Source organism: Natator depressus, chromosome 14 (genome assembly GCF_965152275.1).
Source record: "Natator depressus isolate rNatDep1 chromosome 14, rNatDep2.hap1, whole genome shotgun sequence".
NCBI lineage: Eukaryota > Metazoa > Chordata > Testudines > Cheloniidae > Natator > Natator depressus.
In genome coordinates, this window is record NC_134247.1 from 43,502,480 (window position 1) to 43,528,734 (window position 26,255).

General features: G+C 48.5%; 2 protein-coding genes across 7 annotated transcripts in view; one reads left to right on the top strand and one right to left on the bottom strand.

Moving 5' to 3' along the window:
* Window positions 1-324: 324 nt before the first annotated feature.
* On the bottom strand, window positions 325-24,981 carry LOC141998532 (uncharacterized). Its single transcript, XM_074971395.1, has 6 exons — window positions 24,644-24,981; window positions 6,833-7,145; window positions 5,041-5,127; window positions 2,645-2,835; window positions 1,677-1,780; window positions 325-727 (listed from the first exon to the last, which is right to left on the bottom strand). The coding sequence occupies exons 1-6, from the start codon at window positions 24,701-24,703 to the stop codon at window positions 562-564; spliced, it is 921 nt and encodes a 306-aa protein (XP_074827496.1). The 5' UTR covers window positions 24,704-24,981; the 3' UTR covers window positions 325-561.
* Window positions 10,403-26,255, top strand: part of LOC141998549 (C-type lectin domain family 2 member A-like) — a 54,615-nt gene continuing 38,762 nt past the window's right edge. For 2 of the 6 annotated variants that reach the window (XM_074971410.1, XM_074971413.1), the window contains exons 1-2: window positions 10,404-10,634; window positions 13,884-13,978. The gene's annotated coding sequence lies outside the window, so the exon portion shown is untranslated. Of the gene's footprint in view, window positions 10,635-13,801; window positions 13,979-26,255 lie in introns of all 6 variants that reach the window. The other 4 variants (XR_012641847.1, XM_074971416.1, XM_074971415.1 and 1 more) reach the window with 3 other exon arrangements.

Below are 26,255 nucleotides of genomic sequence, written 5' to 3' on the forward strand. Positions count from 1 at the left end.
ACCCCCTGCCCTGAGGTCCCACCTGCCACTCGCTCCTCTCTGCCCCTCCCCTGAGTGCCTCCCGCTCGCTGATCCACAGCCAGCCCCACAGGTTCCAGAACAGCTGATCCGCAGCCAGCCAGGGAGCCGTGCAGCCACTGTGGGTGGCAGGTGCTGAGTGTCCCCTGTTTTTCCCCCCCATGGATGCTTCAGCCCCAGAGCACCCACACAGGCACAGAGTTGGTGCCTATGAGCTGGACCTAGGTACAGAGAATCCCCAATGCAACTGTTTTCCCTCTGACAGACGGCAAGGATATGGAGTTGAGAGTCTGCCTGGTGCTTCAGAATTTGCCAAAATCTTGGTATCACTGAGGAACAAGCAGATGCCGAGAGGCTCTGGCCCACCTTCTCTTGCATAGAAACAAGATACAGCAGGTCATTAGCGCCCCCACCCCTCTGCTGCCTTAAAAACATAAGGTGCATTTTAAAAAAATGTATTGAGTTCGATCTAAATTGATACAATTAGGTTGAGTAGAAAAGTCGGGGCGGGTGTGCGGGTGTCCTTGTGCATACAGTAGCACTTCAGCTGAGCTCTGACGTCTCCGATTGCCCTCGCGCTCCGATCTGCTCTCTCGGCATAAGTCCCACAGGCTTGCTGCAGATCCAGTATCGCACCGTGTCACACCAGGAAGAGGTGACGGCTTCGTCATTCAGATACGCACACTCACCGTGCGCTCTGACTGCGAACCTGCATTGCAAGCACCACAGAATTAAAGACAAGGCTTCGTATTCTGTGCAGCACAGCGGACAGAAAGCAAGCGGCAAGGGCCTCTAAATTATGTAGCAACTGTCCCCTTTCACTTTTGTATAGTCCAGTTCGTCTAACAGCCCTTGTTATGGTTCACATTAAACGCTGCTCTCCGATTTTTAATTTCACTGTGATGCAAAATTTTGGTGCAAAGTTCCAAACACAATTGCATCACAGAAGTTGTCAAGGGGAACTGGGAAGTTTAAGCAGCTAGGTTCGGGAGAGCTGGGGCTTTTCTTATCTAGGAAAATACTGAGTTTGGGGACCCAGCAAGCAGTTGAAATGTTGGTCACTGGGAAGGGGATGCATCACTTTTGTCTCTCCCCATTTTGGGGACATGAAGGAGAAGACTAAATTTGAGGAAGGGGGTTGAATTTTTCTTTCACAACGCCAGCAATCCGTGATAGCAACTATCTGCCCCAGGATCTGGGACTTCATCCAGTGGCGATGCAGGAAGTATGCTGGCTTGATGCTTCTGTTAAAATGGTCAGCCACAAAACAGTTGCGTGTGGACATTGAAAACAGCCTTCGTAGGATTCGGTTAAGTCCAGCTGTAATCAGCTGAGCTATTAAGACTTGTCTCAGAGGTATCCTTTCAAGTTACAACAGCAGTTCTGTCCATTTCCTCAGGGATATGTTTTACTACTCAAAACAGTTCAACATAAAGCAAAGAACTAAACCAGGCTCTGCTTCCAGCAAGCACCTACCTGCTCCCTGCAGCTCTCAGCAGAGCAGCTTGCTGGCCTTTGATCTAAGCCTGCAAGTCACCTGATCCTCTCTTGTGATCCCTGGCCTCAGCCCCATCAGCTGGGAGGCAGCTAACTCGTCACATCTGTAGCTAAGCCAACTTCCCTGATAGGGCCCCCCATTGACAAGAAAGAGAACTCACCAGTGATTGAATTCGGTGCCGTTGGTCCATTTCCAGGGCTGACCCGGTTCCCTCCGGAGGCCGATCCAGTGCTCAGAGAGGTCTTTATGGCGCTTAATGAAAGCCTTTCCAAAAGAGGAAGATATTCATCATAGAATATCAGAGTCGGAAGGGCCTCAGGAGGTCATCTAGTCCAACCCCCTGCTCAAAGCAGGACCAATCCCCCAATTTTTGCCCCAGATCCCTAAATGGTCCCCTCAAGGATTGAACTCACAACCCTGGGTTTAGCAGGCCAATGCTCAAACCACTGAGCTATCCCTCCTATCCTGTCACAACCTGCAGTTGAGTCTCTCTGTGCTGCCGATGGGGCCTAGTGCAGTCTGCAGTGCTGTTCTAGCTGCCAGCCACAGCAAAGCCCCCCTCGTTAAGGTTACGGCTGGGGCCTTACCAAATTCACGGCCGTGAAAAACGCGTCATGGACCATGAAATCAGACCTCCTCCGTGAAATCTACCTATGCGGGGGGGAGAGGGGGGTGGAGTGCAGGGCTGGGGGCACCCTAGCTGGAGGCTCCTACTGTGCCCCCGACTCCAGTTGCTAGTCCCTGGGATGGGGTGGGACAGGACTTACACTTCCCTTGCACAGCTGCTCTCCGGGGAGATCAGACCCAGCTCCGGGAACCTCCCCCAGCTGCAGGAAGCTCCAGGGCTGGGCAGCAGCTCCGGAGGTACCCAGAGGTAGGTCAGATCTCCCCCCTCAACTCCCGCCCGCAAGCAGCTGTGCCAGGGAAGAGCAAGTCCTGTCCCTCCCGAGCCCAGCCCGGACTAGCAGCTTGGAGCCTCGGGCTGGGGGGCTCCCAACAGCATGGGGGCGATCAGACCCACCTCCAGGAACCTCCACCTCTGGTAGGGGGGAGGGGAATGATGGGGGGGTACAACCCTCAAAAGCCTGGGGACCACTGCTCTAAAGTCTGAAAGGGTCTCTCTCTCACCATGTCCTGCTGGGTGTCAATCGCAGCCAAGGAGGCACCGAAGGAGGAGCAGTTGCTCTGGCTGTTGTTCCAGTTCCCTTCGGCCTCAGAGAAATAATAGCATTTGCCTCCGAACCCGACCCAGCCGTCCAGGCAGCAGCGAGCAGCAGCCGGAGGATCAGGACCAGAGGATGGTGGGTTAGACGCTACCACTGAAAATGAGAAAGTCAAACAGGATCAGAGATTCTCTCCCTCTCTGTATAGGAGGGGGGTGAGGGGCAATAAATGTTCTCAGAACTAGAGCCCCTCATTAAACCAACCAGAGGATCTGAGGGACAAAAGAGGGCTTGAGAAATGACCCCAAATCACAGTCAAACTCCCAGCATGAAATAGGAAATCTTGGGCCTGGACCACCACCTCCTCCCGAGGGGATACATAGTCTGGGAGACACCACCATCCCCCTAGTCTCCAGGCAGGGGTCACGGTTCCCTAGCTGTAAATGCAGGGGAGCTGCTCTGGGAGTGCTGTGGGAGTCAGGGCTGGTACCTCTGCCCTAGCCCCAGGCACCCCACACCAGCAAAGCCCCAGGGAATGGCCCGGCCTCTGCCAGGGGAGGCTGGTGACATGGGCAGTGGGGAGGTGCCACTCAGAGCCAGTTCCCAGCCAGGACGGACGTTCCTCTCCTGTCACAGACTCCGAGGCAATGCTGAGAGGGCAACTTTGGCCCTCCCCCACCCTTGATTCTCCCATGATTCCCTCTGCCGCCCCGCACTGTGGAGCCGGCTGGGAACAGACATGAATGTGCAGAGGGGGCGATGAGCCCATCCCCAGGGCTGCAGATCACAGAAGCGATTTAGGCAGGGGGGGCTGGGGACTCATATTTTGAGGAGTCTGTTTCGGTTCTTTGCATTACTTCCTAGGAGGGCAGGTGAATGAGTTACACTCGCATTTCCCTGAAAGGACGGAACATCTCCAAATCCTGCATCCTACTGCGCAGGTGACGCGCTCCCCCGAGACGCGGGCCATCAAGGCAATATCACTCTTGGTTTAAAACGCAGCAAGAACAGCAGAAAAGCTTCCAGCCCCAGGTTTGAACCCAGCTCAGTGCACCACAGGTGCTGGAACTAGGGGGGCTGCTGCACCCCCTGGCTTGAAGTGGTTTCCATCATATCCAGGGTCTACAGATTGGTTCAATGGCTCCCAATAGAAAAATTGTTCCAGCGCACTCTACCTCCACATGAGGCAGAGGCCTTGTCTACACTAGAAAGTTGTATTGCTTTAGTGATCCTGATAGAAGTTAAGCCATCTCACCCCCTAGTGTGGATGTGGTTATGCCAGGATAAAAGTGCCCACAGCAGCATAGCTATTCCTGTATGGGAAAAGGGAATACGCTATATTGGTGTAAGGCACCTTTCTCACACTATAACCATGTCCACACTAGAGGTAATAACAACGTAATCGTATCAGGAATAAATCACACCCCTGACACTGTTATACTGGTACTATTTCCAAGTATAAATCAGGCCTGAAAGTCACACGTTACAGAGTGAAAAAGGAAGAGTTTGAAAAAGGCTGTGATGATCAGTCATGCTTCGATACGGTGGCACGGCATTAAAACCTACTGTCCCTGGGGTGTGGCTGACCCATAATGCCCCCTCTTGTCCAAGGATAGTGCAGCTGCCGCTCCGGGCCTCAGTTTCCCTCTCCAAGGTTCCCTCTCCAAGGTTCCCTCTCCTCAGCTTCCCAGCCACTGCTCTGTGCTGCAGATGTGGCTTCACCCTCCATTCAAGTCCACAACAAACGTATCCCCTTCCAGGTTACCAAGGGTCCAAATTAAGAAGTCCCAAACAAAGATGTCCCCCTGAACTTCCCATCAGCTCACCCTCTACGCCCAGTTCCTAGCCCTTTTCCTTACAGACCCTTGCTCAAGACCTTCCAAGGGAGCCTGCCTGTTCCCTATGGGTCCAGCTCTCAGTCCCTTTATAAGGCCCAGGTGATTAAGCTCTCACTTGACCCTCCTTAGTCCCCCTCCCTCAGGCTAGGAAGCAACTAATTAACTACAGCAGGGGTGGGGCTGGCCCCATCTCCCCTTAAAGGGACCAGTTCCCCTGTGACACCTAGATGCCATTTCATGTTACTGATTGTCACAGCGATTCCAGACACTGTTTATGGCAAATCTCTGGCCCCCTCTACCATAGGCGCTGACTTCCTGCATTCCCGGGGGTGCTCGAAATGCAATCCTTTCATTGCAGCAGAGGCACAGGGACGGTAACACGAGAGAGCTGATTTAAAGGGCCAGTGATGAAGTAGTCAGAGGGCCAAGGAGTGGAAGTTGGAGGCTGAGGAGGTGCGAATGTGTGACTGTGATCGCTCCAAGGTGAAACAGGAAGTGCAGAGACTGAGGGCTGGGAACTCACCAGCCAGAGCAATGATGATAATGATCAAAACTAAGAGGACTCCAGCTACGAGAGCACGTTTCTTGAACTTGCGGTTACACGAATATCCTAAAATAGGGAGAGAAAAACAATTAATGCTCTTTGGGGAAGCGGTGTTATCTAAATAATAAAGGAAATGATTTGATTTCCAGTGAGACAAGATGTGTGAGGTAATAGCTTTTATTGGACCCATTTCTGTTGGTGAAAGAGGCATTCAAGCTACACAGAGCTCTTCTTCAATTCTGTGTAAGCTCAAAAGCGTGTCTCTCTCAGCAACAGAAGTTGGTCCAATAAAATATATCACCTCCCCCGCCTTGTCTCTGTAATGTCCTGGGACCCACACGGCTACAAATACACTGCAGACAACAGTGGCTGATTTACAGTAACATCTACAGACTCCAGCTGAGATCAGGGCCCCATTGTGCTGGGCGCTGCACAGACACACAGCAAAAGACAGCCCCTGTCCCAGCTGAGATCAGGGCCCCATTGAGCCAAGCGCTGCACAGATACACAGGGAGAGACAGTCCCTGCCCTAAAGGGCTTACAATCTAAATAGACAAGACACATAAAGGAAGGTTTACTTTCCCCATTTTACAGTTGAGGAACTGAGGCATAGAAAGATTAAGTGACTTGCCCAAGGTCACAAAGGAAGTCAGAGCGAGGAATTGAACCCAATTCTCTTTAGTTTTAATCCAGTGCCTTAACCACAAGTCCCCACAGTTTCTCTAGGGAAGCACATTCCCTACTCTCAACCCACAGCACCGGAGCAAGGCCCTAGATTTTTGAAGAGTTGACTCCCAGGTCTCTGTGTCTAAACCACAGAAAGTACTTCAGGTCCATGCTGGGCAATGGCCAATACCAGAACAAGGCACAGCCTTCCGGCAGGGGTCCTGATCTCAGCAGGACCTCTAGGTGCTGTGGTAATATAAACAACAATAATGTAGGGATCCGTTCTATTATCAGAGATCCAGGATAAGGTGCAGGACACTGATTCTCTTGGAAACTAAGGCATTAACTGCACAAAAATTTGTATTCCTTTAATGACGCCAGTACAGCCCCCTGCTAGTGTGAACACATTTATACAGGTATCAAGGTACCATAAGCTTTTTCTACAGGTGATAACCCCATCTTTGCCAACCACACCAGGAATCAAACCACAGACCTCCAGCGCTGAAAGCATGAGCTGATACAGCTGGAGCCAAACTAGCACATTGGAGGCAGGAACAGACTCCAGACCTCTGTGGATCTGGCATGGGGGGACCTGTAACACACGCTGACCTGACAAGTGGTTCTTAAGCTATGGCCCAGCCAGCACAGAGCTGCGGCCCACGTGACATCCTCAGGGCCACACAGGTCGTATGGGATGCGGCCCACAATGGTAATAGGTTGAGAACCACTGGACTAGAGAGTTGCATACGCACAGACCAGAATAAGAGAGTCCACATGGGGGTTGTACTGGCGTAGGTATATCCGTTTAAAGTCACATCTTAGCTTATACAGGGATAACTTTCCCATGTGGCCAAGCCCTTAGTCTCTGTCTCTCCCGCTAAGCATTTCCTAGAGAGTGAGGGTTAAGGGCGCTTGTCTCCATGGGAGAATTTACTGGTACAGGCCATGCCGGTAATATTAAACCACTACAGTTATACCGGGGTAGCTCCCCATGGAGATACATTTATTCCAGAATAAGAGTGTCCACACAGGGAGTTATACTGGTATAACTACAATGGTATAATTATACTGGTAAATTTCTCTGTGCAGACAAGCCCTAAGTTACCTGGTTTGTCTCCTCCGTCCAGGTGTCCATGACAATTAAGAGGCTCCATCAGCTGCTGGTGCTGCTGAATAGAATTCTCTCCTCCTCCCTCTGCGTTTTCATTGCCATTAAGATGCTCTTCCATTTGGAGTTTCCCCGCAAAATGATCTCCGTGTCCGTCCTCTCTCTGCAAGGCACACGAGCTATGGACACTGGTGCATGTGCCGGGCTCTCTCTTTCGCTGTAACTGTGTCTGAGCTGGAGGTAGCAGAGTCCAGAGAGCTGTAGAGATTCCAGCCTCCGATCTCCTCACCTCCAAAGCTTGCTCATGGTTCTGAAATCACAGATAGAGGACACTGGAAGGATTAGTGACATTTGTCATTCGGTGCTTTGCTGATCAAAACAAACACCCAAAACTTTTAGCAGTAGAATAAATCTTACACTTAAATAGCATCCTTAATCCAAGGGTACTTTAGGACAGAAGTGTCAAACATCCGGCCTCTCTGATGTATTTATGTGCCTTGCAGTATTCAGATAGCCCAGGTAAAGGAGTCTTTGTGGCACCTCAGAGACTAACAAATTTATTTGGGCATAAGCTTTCATGGGCTATAACCCACTTCATCAGGTGCATGGAGTGAAAAATACAGTAGGCAGGTGTAAATGTACAGCACATGAAAAGATGGGAATTGCCTTACCAAGCGGGGGGTGAGTGCTAACGAGGCTAATTCAATCAGGGTGGATGTGGCCCATTCCCAACAGTTGACAAGAAGGGGTGAATAGCCCAGAACCTCATCTTTCATTAAGAAAAAGGTAAAATGTCTAGGCCTTATGGTTGGGACGATGACCCAAGGGTAAATCAGTTCACTGTTATCTGCCTGAACGTCAGCAAAGAGCCTTAAACTATGACTTGAGGAGGACTTGTGAGCTCCCCATATCCCATTTAATCTCATTGGCGTGTCAGCTCTAAAGCTCAATACTGACATTGAAGTGTCAACATTAACTATGTAATCACTGATCATTTTAGCAGATGACGGTGGGGAAGAGGGTAGGAATTGTTGCAGGGAAGAAAACACAGAGAGAAGAAGGGAGGAGAGACAGAGGGAAGAGAGAGAGAAAGGGCTTTTCTATAGGTGCAAGTTGCATCAGTACAACCAGGGGGTGAATTTAAACCCATTTAGTTAACCTGTGCAAACTCCTGAGTGGATGCTCTTAGGTTTAGACTTTAAAAAGGGCAGAAGTAGCAGTGGGCCTAAAGGTGAGGATATTTTCTCACTGAAGGATACTGAATGAGGCAATGAGTAGGGTGACCATATGTCCTGTTGTGGCCAGGATAGTCCTCGTTCGAAGCCCTGTCCTGGCCATCCCGACTTTTTTGACAAAAACGGGCATTTGTGCTGTTTGCTGTTCCCAACTGATCAGTTGGCAAGCGCAAACAAACAAATGCCCAGTTTACCAGAAAAGATGGGCGTGCCCCCCCTAGGCGGGGCATGGAGAAACGTGGGGGGGGCGAGGTGCTGGGCAGTGGGAGGTCAGCCACAGCCACGGTTGGCATGGAGCTCGGGGGGGTCAGTCACAGGTGGCACGGGGCACGAAGCTCGGGGGTGGGGTCAGCCCCAGCCCTGAGCAATGCAGATCTCACGGGGAAGGGGTCAGCCCCAGCCGTGGACAGCATGGGACTTGGGTGCTCAGTCCCAGCTGCGGGCGGCATGGGGCTTGGGCGACATGGGGATCGGGCAGCATGGAGCACAGAGCTCGGGGGGCGGGGAGGAGTAGCCTCAGCCCTGGGCAGCACAGAATTTGGGCGGGGGAGGGTGTGTCAGACCCAGCCGTGGGCAGCATGGGGCACGGAGCTTGGGGTGGGATTGGGAGTCAGCCCCAGACCCGGGTGGCGGGGGTGGCTCTGGCTAGCCTTGTGGGCGGGGAGGGGGTTTGCGGGGCAGCTCAGGCGAGCCCCAGGCCGTTCCATTTTTATTTCAGGAAATATGGTCACTCTAACAGTAAAGCACTCAACAAATACTAAAAGTTCAGTCCCCATCATTTACCGTTTGTATTACAGTGGCACATAGAGGTAGGGCCCCTTGTGCCAGGTACAATACAAACCTATAACACAGAGACAGTCCCTGCCTGAAGGAGGGCACAATCGAAGGGTCTGCCCATGCTGCAATCAGGAGTTGAGATTGTAGATGTATCTGAATCATCTTTGATGCAGCTAGATCAAAGCGAGCAGGAGTAACAACAGCTGCACGTCACCACGGGAGCACGGGCAGAGGCACGAGTTAGCAACATGAGTTAGCAACATACGCAGGAGACCGACAGCTTGTTCAGCCCACGCCGCCATGGCTGTGTCCGTGGCCATTGTTACTGGAGCCAGCTCTGGTATTCTAGCTCGGTACGTCTACCCACACTGCAATTGCACCTCCCAGCTGCAGTGTAGACGTACCCTAAATCCAGGGCAAGGGGCAACAGGGGAAGCACAAGGTACCAATGAGATAGTTATGAACAGTGGGCTAGGCAGCGGTCACAGCTTTCCCGCTGCCTGACCATGGCCATGTCTTCTGCCAGCAGCCGGGCAGGAATCTGGGTGTTTTGCTTCATGCCCCAGCTACTGGCATGTGGGGGTTAGCTCAGCTTCCATGAAAAAAAAACAAACAAACCGAAAAACACCCTCAGAGTGTCTAGCCCTCGCCCTCAGTGAGAAAAACTCGAGGCCGTGATGTGAGTGCAGCTGCCGGCCAGAAAAAGGACCCGCATGGATTACTTTTTAAAAAGTCATTCATTATTTTTATGCCAGTCTCGTGATGATGCAGGATTTTTGGACGCTTTGGGTTGGTGAGACTGGTGAGACTTGGGGTTGGTGAGACTGTCTCTTCTCCATGTCACCCGGCCACCCCATGCAGCCCAGCCCTGCCCCCTATGCCACCCAGCCCCTCTCCATGCTCCCAACCCCCCTCCCTACAGCCGAGCCCCGCCCCCCTCCCTTCTGCCCGGCCTGCTCCTGCCACTCCTATCTCCCCCCTCCACACGGCCCCGCCCCCCTCATTGAACTCAGTGCGCAGCCGCAGGGCCGGGCGGCACACTCAGGCGCCGCTTCGGCTTCTGTATTCTGTCCCCTTCGCCTCCCCGTAGGACGTTCGCCGCAGCCGCCGCCATTTTGGTATTGGCATCGGGCGGGCCCTGGGAATCCTCCTTCGGGTCTGCGATGGTTCACGCAGCACCCCACCCCGGCCAAGGTGGAGGGACCCGGGCGTCCTGCCCGGAACACGAGCGCCTCACAGCCCCCTCCCCTCCCCCTCTTTTCCTCTGCGGGGCCCTCGCCCCCCTCCCCCCCGGCCTTCGCTCCGAAAGCGGGGCTGAAACCCCAAGGCCGCCCCTCATCAGTGCGGGGGGGATCGAGGGTTCCCCCGCTAACCCCCCCCCCCCAGAAATAGAGGTGCACCCTCCCCAGACCGCCCCCCCCGGGATTAGTGCAGGAAGAGGGGAGGATTAGGGGTGCCCCAGCACAGCTGCCCCTATAAAAGGGGGGAGGTGCACCCCCCAGTGCCCCCCCCAGGATTAGTGCAGGAAGAGGGGAGGATTAGGGGTGCCCCAGCACAGCTGCCCCTATAAAAGGGGGGGAGGTGCACCCCCCCAGAGCCCGCCCAGGATTAGTGCAGGAGGAGGAAGGGGGGTCTCTAAGCCCCCCCAATTCCTCTTCTCCCACGACCAGACACGGGCAGCTCCACTCCCAGATAGTGAGGCAGTTACCACCTTTGTATCCGCTCCTGCTGCAGCGCCCCTGGCCCAGCAAATCTCATCCGGATCCCGCCTGCAACTCCCCGGCTCGGTAATACTCTGCTCCCTAAACCTCGGTCCTTCTCTTATCTAAACTCTGCAGGTGCATCCTTGCTCCAGCCTTTGTAATACACCCCCGTAAAGGGGTTAACCTTAAAAACCATCAGAGAAAGGACTGAGTGAGAGTCACAGTGAGCTGTCGTAACTCACTTACAGGCAAGAAGCCAGAATGAGTCAGTTCATTTCATAACCAGTTGTGATACAGTCTCAGTTTGAAAAAGTACGAAGCAATGTGGGACAGTGCAAAATATGGGCTGTGAAAGGGTCTCATCCAAGTGTGGGGGGGTGCCCCTCAGGACACAGGTGTATAAGAGGTTGGGATGGATTTGCTATCCCCCACCAGTGCGAAATGGGGGCTCTGAGGGTAGGGCCAGATTAACTCTCCTGTGGGCCTGGGGCTAATAGATTTTGTGGGGCTGCAGGGGATTTGGAGTGGGCTCAGGGCTGGGACAGGGGATTGGGGTTCAGGAAGGGGTGCAGCTCCAGCTGTGGGGTGGGGCCAGGGATGGGACGGGGTTGCGGTGCAGCAGGAGGTTTGGGGTGTGGGCTCTGGGAGGGAGCTTGGGTGCGGAAGGGGGCTGTGGGGTAGGGGGTTGGAGTGCAGGAGAGGGTGCAGGGTGTAGGCTCCGGCCAGGAGGCGCTTACCTTGGGCGGCTCCTGGTCAGCGGTGCAGCAGGGCTAAGGCAGGCACTGCTCTGCTCCCCGAGGTGGCCGGCATGTCCGGCCACTAGGCAGAGGGGCCAGGCTGCTCTGTGCGGTGCACACTGCCTGAGCCCGCAGATGCCGCCTCCGCAGCTCCCACTGGCTGTGGTACCCAGCCAAGGGGAGCTGCGGAGCCGGCGCTGGGGACAGGGGCAGTGTGCAGAGATTCCCTGAATGCCTCTTGCCTAGGGGCACATTGGCGAGCCGGCGCTTGCGGCTCCACCCCAGGGTGAGGGGTGGCTCGGGGACTGGTGTCCGGCCCGTGGCACAGAGACTTGCTGTGGGCCGGATGAAAAGACGCAGCAGGCTGCATCTGGCCTGCGTGGCCCCCCTTAGCCCGAGGCTGCAGCCCCTAAAGCCCCTGCATTAATCCGGCCTTGTCTGAGGGGGTCCCAATGGATTTGAGTTTGAAGTGATTTTTACTCCTTGAGGGCATTTGGGTGTGTAAGCAAATGTAGGCAGGGAGTGAGGTCCTTAGTCCTTCTCTGTCAGAGGTAGATTCATCAGGCATCTTCCCCAGATGTAGTGTGTGTTTGGAGTTTGGTTCCCCACTACATCTAGCGTCATCTGAACAAATGTGGGAAAGTATGGAAATGCAGAGTTAATTAAGTTCATCTAAATAACCTGAAATCTGTCCAATGTCCCCATCACCCAGTCTGTCATATCCATGACATGGGCCCTTTCCCTTGGAATTTCTGCCCCCCATGGCTTGAATTTTTTGACTTTCCTGGCGCACTGCAAAGCTCATATGCACTGAGGATGGGATTTGTGGCTAATGGGAAAGTGCACTGGGGAATTTTAAGGTGCCTTGATCACATCTGATGATTCAGTGGTGTGTGGGGGAGGAAGTGATGCTGCTTTGGTCACATTTTACTTCATATCTCCTATATCCATGTGTTTTGTATATGTGTGTTCAGCCCAGGTCCTCTTTGGTGTGAAACTTGTTTAAATCTGAAATCTAAATAAAGAAATAGATACATGCTGGTGACAACTGTCAGAACTAGTTGGCATCTTAATCCCTGTTTGCCTTGGCAGTTTGTCATGGTCCCTGGGAACACAAAAAGAAAAGGAGTACTTGTGGCACCTTAGAGACTAGCCAATTTATTTGAGCATAAGCTTTCGTGAGCTACAGCTCACTTCATTTCCGATGAAGTGAGCTGTAGCTCACAAAAGCTTATGCGCAGATAAATTGGTTAGACTCTAAGGTGCCACAAGTACTCCTTTTCTTTTTGCGAATACAGAGTAACACGGCTGCTACTCTGAACGCTGGGAACACAAGCACTGTACACTTCAGTGGCTGGCTGTGGACTCTTAAGAAGTCTCCAGTTTTCAGGTGTTGGTCTCATTAGCTATATCCCCCAGAGTTTATGGAGGAGGATATGTGTAATTGAATCACAAGTGTATACAGGATTCAAGGCTTCCAGGATAAAATAAAGTCTAACCTCTTATATATAATAAAAGGTTAAAATGGCTGTGAAACTCCCCGTGGCTGGTGTGAGGAAATTATAAGGGAGAGATGGGGAAGAGGCTGGATACTTTTTGCTGTGTAACTGAAGTGTAAGAGGAGAGAGAGTGGCTTGGTAAATTGGGCCTTCTCTTCAGGAGGAACAAAAAGTGTGTTTAACATGTGTTAGGTGTTAGCACCTTAGTGCAGACAGAGCAATTTGTATTTTAACATGTGTTAGCTGGTCAAGGTAAAACCTATGCTCCCTCCAGTGGTTGGCCCCCACCAGCTAACACATTAAAATATAAATCACCCTCTCTATATTAGGGTTGTAACACGTCTGCAACACACCTTTTCTCCTAGTGAAGACCAGGCCTTAGAGGACAGTCTGATCATGTAGGGGGCAGATACGGAAACAAAGTTAAGGCTGTTTGTGGGAACGTGAACTCTTCAGTTCAATGCTGTCCAGTTTTTTAAAGTTTCCCCTTAACTGAAAAACTTCCTGTTTCGTTTTTAGAAATGTCATACATTTTATATTCATAAGAACCGTGCTGTTGACGAAAGCTCAGGGCATGAGGACGTAATTTCATAATGCACTGCAGCTGACTCCCACAGGGAGCTCTGCGGCACACCATGCTCTTTAGATGGCTGGTTACGTGCTTTGTGCACAGCAAACTCAGAGGCAGGTCCCGTAAGCCCTGCAAACACTAGGCTGTACGGGCTCTAACTCTGTGTGGGTGCTCTTTAAATACACCCAGTAAGCAAGGGGAGGAATCTTTAGTAGGTCTGGCAGGAAAGAAAAGGTGAAAATACCCTTTGTCATTGCCCCAGATGCTACAAACATTTAAACGCCTGCTTAACTTTATGCACGTGAGTAGTCCCACTCAGTGGGACTATTCAGACATTAAGTCAAGCACATGTAATGCATAAGTATATGTATAGCTCCACCCTAGACTGTCTCAGTTATGCAGTTAGGTGTTCAGTTTATTAATCTCCTGCTTCTGGCATTTCAGGAAATTCCCCAGGCACAGAGAGGCAGACTCACTGAGCAATTTTTGATCACATATGTGTCATTTCTTAATTCTCCTCACTCAGATTGAAACCTCAATTCAAGCCCCAGTTCTCTATTCAACTGATGTGGATATTTCTCTCTCCTCCGGCTCAACGTCGGTGATGTCTACGCTACCATGGTAAGTCGACCGACGCTCCCTGGAAGGTGGTACCTGTAACTGAGGCTGCAGAAGAGTTTTCTTTATAAATCCAGGTTTTCAGATACTTCACTTCTTGACCTTTTGCAGGTCTCCCAACGTGGAGAAGGCACAGACCAAGGTGTGGTTTAGTTCTAAATATCTGTTGTTGTTTATTATTTATATTGTGGCAGCACCAGGACCTCGTGGTGCTGTTTTTAGCATTAATTTAAAAGGGGGTTGCTTAATAGGTGGACATATAGGTTTGCTATATCCTATCCATAAGTAGGTAGGACCATAATGGGAAACTAGGACTGGTTGAAGCCATGAATACTTCCCTCTAATGAGCAGAGATCAGCAATGAGTCTGTCTGTGGTTGGGTTTGATTTTCTAGAATGCTGTGTTAGTGTGAGATTGATGGAAGGTTTATGCTATCTTAGGCTTTTCTATGGTGCCCATCACCATACTGTCTAAGTTTGTGGTTACTGTTTTGAAGGGTGAGTTTTCTCTTCTCTGTGAAAGCAAAGCATCCTCTGTCATACTGAGATCCCTATTTGTTTCGATTGTTATTGTTTTGAAGTTCTTTTTTTCTTGGTGGAAACATTGTCATACTGAGATTCCTATTTGTACTGATGGGTTATTTATATATTGGTGTCTTACAAATCGTTGTTATTATTTGAGGATGCCTCTTCATATTCCCACCAATGGGTAAGAAGTCCTCGGGTGATTGAACCCTTTCAGAATTATGCTCATTGGGAACCTCATGGCCCTTATGGCACTGTGGTACGAGATTATATCAGGGATGTGGTCCTTATCACTGCATTTCCTTTCTGTGGGTGTCTCTTTATTCCTGCAGTCTAGTTTGACCAGACTTCAAGTCCCTTTGTACCTTTAATTTTATAATAGGGTATGTCTTCACTGCAGAGTTAACCCAGGTGACTGGCACTGGAGTCTGACGCACCTGGTTTAGCCTAAACTGGGTGAGATCAGCCACACTGGAAAGCTATACTCAAATCACTGTGTCCTGGTGCGGAACTCACTTGTGTGACTCACTAGGACTTCTGGGGCCATAACACAGGTTTCTTTGTGCTGCAGGAAGGTGAGCTGCTCTATGATTCTTTGCCAGTGAGTTGTCCCCCCTGCAGGGCATACAGCAGGAATTGTATGAAGCCATTGGAGGACTATCAGCATTGGAGTGGCTTAGCCTGTATCCTCACTACAAAGTAGGCGGGTTACCAGACCCGGTGAAGTGAGCACCTAGGCTTTTGCCTGTAGTCCGAGACAGGCCAACTGGCCTGGGTTTAAAGCACCATCAAACTCAGGTTAGAGTTTTGGGTATGTGTACGGGACAGGGGTTGGGACAACATGTGAGTAAAAGCCCGAGTTAGCTGTGCAGTGAAAACACACCCTGAATGATAAGATGGCTGAAGTGTGCGGCAGCATCGATCTGACTTGATGGCACTCTAACAGACTATGGTGGGTGCTTTTAAAGACAAAAAAAGCTTGTTTAAAGGAGAGTTGTTCTCCAGAGCAATGTGAGGATTGTCAAGGTTTTATCTCCCGCTTTCTCAGGCCCAAAGGCCAGGGATCTCCTTATCTCAAGTGGCTCTTCAGAGCTGGACATTGGAGCACAGCAAATTCTGGCTGTGGTTCCATGAAGGACCACGATAGGCCATCTTCAGCTGCCAAACCCCCATCCTCAGGTAAAGGGAAGCCTCTGGATTCCTTAGTCAAAGCTTTCAATGCTAAAGCTTGGAACCAGTTCTGATCCAGGCTCTACACTAAAGAACATAAGTCATCTGTAAGTGATGGTGCAAAATTACCACCCACACTTTCTCCAGTACCACAAATGAACCGAGAGCTGTTGTGCTGGCAACCCCCTCAGGGCTGAACATCAAGGACTCCAGGAAGCAGTGGGGCCCCAGGACAGGCTCCCCCTCCAGTGCTGAGCAGAGGGCCTGCCAAGATCCCAACTCTAGTTCTTGGCTAAGACAGTGCCAGGCATTGATGAGCCCACCTCTGGTGGGAAGGACTCGGGAGGATGTTGCATATTTGGTGGCTCTGTTGGGGATGCAAACGTGCAGCCTTGAGCATCCAAATCCAACAGTTTAGTTGGAATATGTCAAAAGCTCTTGGTTTGCTTTTCTCTGCCCTTAAGCATGAGTGGCAGGGGAAGCATTCTGAGGAGAAAGGCAGGCCCTGGGAAGAAGAGGAACCATTATCACAGCGGAGGTCATGGATCAGATGTGGGTCATTCACTTCTACAGACCTCAGTTCTGGAGGCCTCAGATACCATCCCGACACCACAAATCCATTTGAGGTCTAGATTCCATCAGTATTCTGGTGCCACTGACTCTCTTTCTCCTTCACTTGGCACTTTCCCATCAGGTAGCTCTGGTGCTGTATAGTGGAGGACTCTTCAGTGCTCAGATGTCAGTTCTAGGGGTTGTCGGGGTTGGCACAGCTGCCTGCTAGCTAGGGTTGCAAACCTTCCAGGATTGGCGTGGAGTCTCCAGGAATTAAAGACTCATCTTTAATTAAAGATTAATGTCGTGATGAAACCTCCAGGAATACATCCAACCACAATTGGCAACCCTACTGCTAGCTAGAAACTTTTTTTTAAATGAAAGTTTAGATCCTGCACAATCTGAGTATGTTAAAAGTCACATAAATACCGCATGTGATCCAAATCCATTTTACATGCCATATATTCGATGTACACCCTGCTCTAGATTCTCAAATCCACGTTACATTAAAATCTTTCTGCTTCTTCCTGCACAGTAAATCTAACATGTGACCTTTCCTTTCCATCCACAGTAGTAAACCTCGTCACCTTACATCTTGACCACTGCAGATCCTCCTTTGTGGCCTTGGAAATTCCCCTCTTGCCTCACTTATTCAAAACAAAACTGCATTTTTCTGGCTCATCACTTCAACCACATCACCCCTCTTTTTGCACCCCTTCCCTTTCTCCACTGCATCAAACAGAGAATTTGTCTTCCCTTTTAAGGCTCTCTGCAGCCTGTTCTCATGCTACCTAACACCTCTCATTTGCTGTCAAGATGTTGTCTCCCCCCATCCGTTCTGCCACTGATGCCAGCCTTCGCTGCCCATTGGTCAAGTTTTCCAGTAAGCACCTTCAGGCCTTCTCCCATGCTGCCCCTTATGCTTGGAAGGAGTTTCCCATAAAAATCCACAGAGCCACCATGTAGTCCCCTTTCAAATTCTTCTCTGCTGTGCTGCCAAGGTAGCTTGAATCTCTATGGATAGAAATTCCATGCTTGAATAATAAGAGTATAGAAATAGGAATATACTACCAACCACCTGACCAGGATGGTGACTGTGAAATGCTCAGGAAGATTAGAGAAGCTACAAAAATCAGAAAACCCAATAATAATGGGGGATTTCACTTATCTCTGTACTGGCTGGGTACATGACACCTCAGGATGGGATGCAGAGATAAAATTTCTAGACACCATTGATGACTGCTTCTTGAAGCAGCTAGTTTTGTAACCAACATGAGGAGAGGCAATTCTTGATTTAATCCTAAAACAGGATCTGGTCCAAGAGATGAATATAGTGGAACTACTTGGTAATAGCAACCATAATATAATTAAATTTAACGTCCAGGGGAGCGGGAAGGGGGAAATACCAAAGAAGCCCATCACAGTAGCATTTAACTTCAAAAAGAGGAAGTACACAAAAATGAAGAAGCTAGTTAAACAGAAATTAAAAGGAATAGTCAGAAGGGTGAAATGCCTGCAAGCTGCATGGAAGCTATTTAAAAACACCATAATAGAGGCATTAACTAAATGTATACCCCAAATAAAAACAACAACAGTAAAAGGACCAAAAATTGCCACCATGGCTAAACAGAGTAAAAGAGGTGGTTAGAAACAAAAAGATATCCTTTAAAAATTGGAAGTCAAATCCTACTGAGAAAAATAGAAAGCAGCATAAACTGTGGCAAGTCAAGTGTAAAAGTATAATTACACAGGCCAAAAAAGAAGTTGAAGAGTAATTAGCAAAAGACACAAAAACTAACAGCGAATTTTTTTTTAAGTATATCAGAAGCAGGAAGCCTGCCAAACAATCAGTGGGGACCACCGGACAATCGAAGTGCCAAAGGAGCACTCAAGGAAGATAAGGCCGTTACAGAGAAGTTAAATTCTTTGCATCTGTCTTCACTGCAGAGGATGTGAGGAAGATTCCCACACCTGAGCCATGCTGTGCAGGTGACAAATCTGAGTAACTGGCCCAGATTGAGATGAAATAGAGGAGGTTTTAGAACAAACTGATAAATTAAACAGTAATAAGTCACTAGGACGAGATGGTGTTCACTCAAGAGTTCTGAAGGAATTCAAATATGAAACTGCAGAACTACTAACAGTGGTATGTAACCTGTCACTTAAATCAGCCTCTGTTCTAGAGGACTGGTGGAATCTCCTTCCTTAGACGTTTTTAAGGTCAGGCTTGACAAAGCCCTGGCTGGGATGATTTAATTGGGGATTGGTCCTGCTTTGAGCAGGGGGTTGGACTAGATGACCGCCTGAGGTCCCTTCCAACCCTGGTATTCTATGACTGGAGGATAACTAATGTAATGCCGATTTTTTTAAAAAAAGACTCTGGAGGTTGTCCTGGCAATTATAGGCCAGTATGCCTTACCAGTCAAATTGGTTGAAACTATAGTAAAGAATAGAATTATCAGACACATAGATGAACATGATATGTTGGGGGAAGAGTCCACGTGGCTTTGGTGAGGCATGATTTCCCTTTACAGATCTATTAGAATTCTTTGAAGGTGTCAACAAACATGTAGACAAGGGCGATCCAGTGAAAAAGTGTACTTGGACTTTCAGAAAGCCTTTGACAGGGTCCCACACAAAGGTTCGTAAGCAAAGTAAGCAGTCATGGGATAAGAGGGAAGGTCCTCCTATGGATCAGTAACTGATTAAAAGATAGGAAACAAAGGATAGGTAAAAAGAAAAGGAGTACTTGTGGCACCTTAGAGACTAACCAATTTATTTGAGCATAAGCATAAGGATAGGTAGGAATACATTTTCACAGTGGAAAAAGGTGAATAGCAGGGTCTGCCAAGGATCTGTACTGGGACCAGTACTGTTCAACATATTCATATATAATCTGGAAATGGGCATAAATAGTGAGGTGGCAAAGTTTGCAGACAACACAAAATTACTCAAGATTGTTTCATCCAAATCTGACTGCGAAGAATTACAAAGGGATCTCGCTTAGCTGGGCAACAAAATGGCAGATGAAATTCAGTGTTGAAAAGTGCAAAGTAATGCACATTTGAAAACATAATCTGAACTATATGTATAAAAAGATGGGATCTAAATTAGCTGTTACCACTGAAGAAAGAGAACTTAGAGTTGTTGTGGATTGTTCTCTGAAAACATCCGCTCAGTTTTTTTGGCTGCTGCACAATAACAATGTAAGGAACCCTTTGGAAAGGGAGAGATAATAAGAAAATATCAAAATGCCACTATATTAAATCCATGGTACGCCCACATCTTGAATCCTGCATGCCATTCTGGTCACCCCATCTCCAAAAAGATATATTACAATTGGAAAAAGTACAGAGAGGTGCAACAAAAATGATTAAGGGTATGGGACTGCTTCCATATGAGAGAGATTAATAAGACTGGGACTGTCCATCTTAGAAAAGAGACGACTAAGAGGGCATATGATTAGGGTGACCAGACAGCAAATGTGAAAAATTGGGACAGGGTGGGGGGTAATAGGAACCTATATAAGAAAAAGACCCAAAAATCGGGACTGTCCCTATAAAATCGGGACATCTGGTCACCCTACATATGATAGAGATCTATAAAATCATGAATGGTGTGGAGACAGTGAAGAGGAAAGTGTTATTTATCCCTTCAAATAACATGAACCAGGTGTCACCCAGTGAAATTAATAGGCAGCAGGTTTAAAACAAACATAAGGAAGTATTTCTTCATACAATGCATAGTCAACCTATAGAACTCATTGCCAGGGGATGTTGTGAAAGCCAAAAGTATAACTGGGTTCAAAAAAGAATTAGATAAATTCATGGAGGATAGGTCCATCAGTGACTATTAGCCAAGATGGTTAGGGAAGCAACCCCATGCTCTGGGGGTCCCTAAACCTCTGACTGCCAGAAGCTGGGACTGGATGACCTGGATGGATCACTTGATAAATTGCCCTGTTCTGTTCATTCCCTCTGATGCATCTGGCACGGGCCACTGTCTGAAGACAGGATACTGGGCTGGATGGACCTTTGGTCTGACCCAGTATGGCTGTTCTTATGTTCTGCTGTGGTGCCTAGGCAGCTGGTGTGACTACTTATTATGCTGATAATTGTCACGTTATTTCCTTTTGCTCCCGTCGGTTGCATTTATTTGTTGTATCACCTTATACTTAGCTTGTAAGCTCCTTTGAGCAGGGACTGTCTCTTTGGTATATCTGTACGTTGCCCAGCACAGTGGGGCCCTGGCTTCTGGGCAGAATCTCAATACAAATAATAATAATTGGGTCTCATTCTTGTTGGAGATGTCAAGTATCTCCTGGTCTACTGACATAGGTGAATGGATTGGTGCTTCATCTGGTAGCTTGGGTTATGGAGCTTTAACTGTCACTGGACTCTCTCTTTTGGGGTGCAGGACACCCTTTTGCTTTCTAGAAAGCCCTCTACCATGAAGTGTTATGCACAAACCTAAAGGAGATTTTTTGCACGAGCATCTTACGATAACCTGCCTCCTGAATCTGCACCAGTCCCTCTTGTCTTGAACTGTTTGCTGCATCTTAAAACATTTGGACTGTAAGTCTCTTTTATAAAGTTCTATTTTTCTGCCATCTCAGTTTATGATTCTGTGGATTGGGGTGAAGCCGTTTAGTCATCTCACCATATCAAGGTTTATTAAAGGGCTGATTAATGCGTAACTGCTGCTCAGAGACCCTATTCTGATGTTGAATTTTAATGTGGTACCAACAAGACTGAGGGAGGCTCTTTTTGGGCAGCTTAGGAGAATTCCACCCATCCCTAAAGTCAGTTTTGTTGATGAACATAACATCTGCAGGACGAATGAGCATGCTGCAGTTCTTAATGGCTGATCCACCCTTGACAGCCTTCCACAAAGTCCAGGTGGTTCCGTAGTCCCAGCCTAAGCTTCTCTCTAAAGGCATCTCTGAAATCCACCTAAATCAGCCTATTATATGGCAAGTATTTTCCCCTCAGGCCACATAAACAACCTGAAGTGATTAAACTGCACACTTCAGATGTCAAGGGGGTCCTTAATTTCAATTTAAGCAGGGCGAAGCCTTTCAGAAACTCTCAGACTTCCTGTGGAATAAGATTAATGCCTTCTTTCATATTTGCTAAATACACACACACTGGCACACACTGGTGAAGGTCCTGCTGCCTGTAAATCTTAGAGCTCATTCTGCCAGGGCCGAGGCTGCATCTGTGGATTACCTCCAGGAATGTTTGAGCTTTGCAAAGCAGCTGCAGGGAGTTCTGCATATACATTCGCACAGTGCTACTTTAGGTTTAGCATCCCACTCTGATGCTAGGCTAGGGAGAATGAGCTTACACAACCCTTATTTAGTTGTCTTTAGTCCACCTTCCACCTGGGTTATACTCTTTTCTGACTCCCATCAATGGGAATATGCAGCGGCCACCTCAAAAAAAAAAAGATAATTTATTTACTAGTTCTTCCAAAGTGTTGACTCTGCATAATCATACCACCCCTGTCCTTTTCCCTTTCCTTCAGAGTTCTCTGTCCGTGTGAGTTTCAGGTGTAAGGAACTGAGGCAGTTACTTCCAGGAATGTTTATTCCTTTGTTGAATTTGACCCTTTATATAACCTCTGACCTCCTCAGCTGGTCCTCATGGAGCTTAAAATGGACATGGCTTTTAATGAACTCTGAAGCTCTCAGAGCCATAGGATGCCACGCAGAGTCAGCCCTTCAGCCACAGTTACTGGTGACTAACATCTTTTGATGGAGACCAAATCTGCGGAAGCTGGATGTGGACAATTCTCAGGATGGAAATGGCTTGGATCTAATAATTCATCTGTGCCAAAGTGTTAATATTTAAATTCTCTCTCTTTGGGTTTTCCCCAGAAATGTTGTTCTTTTTAAATGACTTGTGTAGTTGCATCACTCTATGAAATGAATGTGCTGGAATCTTTCCTCACCTGGGTATTTCTAAAAATATTTTGTGTCTGTGCTTTTTCTTGTCGGACTTCACTGAGGAAACATGTTTTTAATTTTGGATAGTAGTATATAAATGTTTCTACCACTTTCTGGTCTGCACTTAAAACTTACCAGCCTAGCTATATTGGTCAGGGGTCTGATTCTCCCTCCTCCCGCCACCGAACGACCTGTCGACAGAGCTCCCCAGGTAGATTGCAGCTAAGCCAACAGAAAAGCACTTGTGTCTACACCAGAGGGCTATGCTGGCACTGTTGTGGCAAGAGCGCTGTGCCAACAAAGCTCCATAAGCCTAGACCCGGTCCCAGTTTGCTGTGTCCGTTGATGCTTAAATTGTAAAATATTGAGATTTTCTTATGAGAGTCTGCCTGTTTCTCTGGTATAGAATTTTGTCATATGGGTCCAGTTGTGAATTGGGAGAAACGTTGCATTGTAGCTGCCTCCCCGAAATTTGTAACGCCTTGTGTGTCTCAGTCTGACAAGACATTTGCGATCTAAGCCCTGATTCTGCAAGCTCTTAAACTTTATTTGTTAGCTGAGCACATGATTAGCTCCACTGAAATCAATGGGATTACTTATGTCCGTAGTTCTCAAACTTTTGCATTGGTGACCCCTTTCACACAGCAAACCTCTGAGTGCGACTCCCCTTACAAATTAAAAACACAGTTTTTATATTTAACGCTATTATAAATGCTAGAGGCAAAGCGGGGTTTGGGGGTGGAGGCTGACAGCTCGTAACCCCCACTTAATAACCTTGCAACCCCCCGAGGGGTCATAACCCACAGTTTGAGAACCCCTGATTTATGTGCTAAAGTTAATCGTGTAAGAGTTTGCAGGAATGGGGTTCTAATTTGCAAAGGTAGGTGATAGTGGGTCTGTCCCTAGGTGTAAGACCTCATTAGTTTAGGGCAGTGGCTGTGTAAAATACATTGTCTTGGGGGGGAAATAGCCTCTGAGAATGTGTACTTTGAAGCCATACATTTTACTGCTGGTTTTTGGCTGTTGCCAAAAGTTGTCACTTTTTCATTGGAGGTTTAAGAAATATTTGTTTAGAAGACGTGGCTATGGTGAGATATTAAGAACTTTTGTGACTTTTGAAGCTACCTGTTCAGATTTAATGTGTTTAATAACCTTCTCTGTAATTAACTCAAATTGTAATCTCTCTCCAACAATTTTGAAAGGGGGAAAACACTTTTTAAAAACGTTACAAGATTTCTTTTCACTCATATATTTTCGTGATGGTTTTGTATCTATTACGTGTTGCTGCTTATGATTTTCAGTTAGTTGTTGTGCTTTAGCAGTAATATTAAGCAATCTGGGTGAAACCCTGGGCCCACTGAAGTGAATGTGAGTTTTGCCACTGACTTCAATAGTCAGGATTTTATTTTGAGTCTACCTTACCATGATTTCAGTTCTCTTTTCTGAGAGGGAATCATGAGTGTAGCATAGCAGCTTCTGTGAGCAGGTTATATTGCAATCTGATTTTTTCTTTTTATGCTTTGTTTCAAGTACAGATTTTGCAAATCTTTATCTGCATGATTTGTGTCAGGTTTTCATTCTCATATGAATGTGTTTAACAGTGCAGAATATGTATGTCTAAGAATGCTGTGACACTATCCTTTTTAAGAAAATCTTTTGGAATCCATCGCGGATTATTAGAATAAATTTCTTTGGGTTTGGGGATGATTTTTTGCCTATTATTATTCACTTATGGTAGCCTCTGGGATTTGCTTCCAAACTCATTTTAAACGGGGTCGAGAAATGCTGAGTGGGAATGTCATGGAGAGTTTTATAGCTGTGGTTCTTAACAAAAAATTGAAGCATAAAAGTGGAGGTTGCCCGGTTGATTTTTGTGGTGTGCTTTGAGCTGGGCTGGAGAACGTGGGTTGTGTCCGCTGCCTGCTGTTGCTCAGGGCAGGGAGGTTGCTGCGGTGTGTTTAATTGGTGGGAGTGTGTTAATTGATTTCCGGAATTAAGGGAGTGGATATGAGGACCAGAGGCAGCTCGAGATAAGCAGATAAAGTAGCAAGGGCGGCCGGGGTTAAAAAAGCAACTCGGGGGGCATCAGAAAAATACCCTCCCGCTCTCCCAAAGGGCTCCCCCGCCCCCGGCTAATGGATTCGGCTCTTCCCAGAAGAAGCAGCTGGAGAGTTTGGCTGCGTTGAACAAGCTGGCCCTGATCTCAGCACGCAGATCTGCAGCAGGGTGTGATCCCGCGGCCGGGGGCGGCATCCAGCCAGCCAAGCTCGGTCTGGCGCCAGTTCCCCCATCTGCCCCCGCACACACGCTCCCCCCGGCCGGCCTCTCTCCAGGCCTCCCCGGGCAGGGGAGCGGCGCAGAGATGCGGGCAGCCGTGGCCGCTCTTCGCTCCTAACGCGCCGGCTCAGCTGTCCCGGGCACAGCTGCTTAAAGGGCTGCCCCAGCCCGGCGCTCCCGCGCAGCCCCCCCACCTACCTTCTCGCCGCTGGGGCTGGAAGATCCCCGGGCACAGCCCTGCTGCGGGGGCCGCTCCATGCGATCGCTCCTGGGGCGAGAGCCTGCGAGCCAGGGGGGCGGGCCCGCCTGCCGCTGGATGCCGTCGGTGTTTCCTCCCTCTTTGAGGTTTCCACTCTCCTGATCCCAGGCGGGGACTTCACCGCTCCCCCCCTTCTCCCTCCCAATTCGCGGTGCGGCCCCCTCTTCCCAGTGGGCTGTTATGGGGGGCGGAGGGGAGTTCCCATTGGAGCGATGGAAGCACTCACCTCACACCCAAGGGCGCCCCTCCCTTCAGTCCTACATATACTGTGTAACTGCACCCACATACGTAGGACCGAGGAGTTCAAGGGCACTGCTTACGGTCCCGACCCTACTTCTTGTATATGGGTTTGTACAGGTTCCAGGGCCCACAGCAAGGCCTGTGATAAATGATTTATCCTAAGGGAAAGTCCCCCACCTCACTGGGTAAGGAGCAGAGGGGAAGTCCAGAAGTTCTCTGCCTCTGTTGCTAGGGGGACTTTTCCCCCCTGGCTAACAGCTGTAACAAGAAAACCTGGTTGTAGTTTGAAGATGCCACATTTAGAGAAAAAAATGATCCTTCACTGCCTAGGGGATATGTATCTTGTTACTCACACCACTGTGCATACCTAAGACCATACAGGTGTAAGTCCTTGTAACTTCACTGACGTTCACTGGTATTTAAACAAATAAATAAAAACAAAAAGACCCCAAACAAATGCATAATGCAACCATTGAACTGAACGGAAAAAGAACCTTGCCCTAAGTGGAGTTTCTGTACCCCAAAAAGGGAAAAGACCCCATTAAGCCCACTAGGGAGTTTTATTCCCATCACTGTTTCCCTACTGAAGGCGTTGTGATATTACAGGGATGGGCAGCAGTAAACACCCCGAGATAGAGCAATTCCTTAAGAAAGGTTCAAGGAAATCTTTAGCTGTTACCCCTCAAGAAAGAGATCTTGGAGTCATTGTGGACAGTTCTCTGAAAACATCCACTCAGTGTGCAGAGGCAGTCAAAAAAGCAAACAGCATGCTGGGAATAATTAAGAAAGGGATAGATAATAGGACAGAAAATACCATGTTGCCTCTATATAAATCCATGGTACGCCCAGATCTTGAATACTGCGTGCAGATGTGGTCACCCCATCTCAAAAAAGATATATTGGATTTGGAAAAGGTTCAGAAAAGGGCAACAGATATTATTAGGGGTACAGAACAGCTTCCCTATGAGGAGAGATTAATAAGACTGGGACTTTTCAGCTTGGAAAAGAGACGACTAAGGGGAGATGTGATTGAGGTCTATAAAATCATGACTGGTGTAGAGAAAGTAAATAAGAAAGTGTTGTTTACTGCTTCTCATAACACAAGAACTTGGGGGTCACCAAATGAAATTAATAGGCAGCAGGTTTAAGACAAATAAAAGGAAGTATTTCTTCACACAGTGCATAATCAACCTGTGGAACTCCTTGCCAGAAGATGTTGTGAAGGCTAAGACCATAACAGGGATCAAAAGAGAACTAGATAAATTCATGGAGGATAGGTCCATCAGTGGCTATTAGCCAGGATGGGCAGGA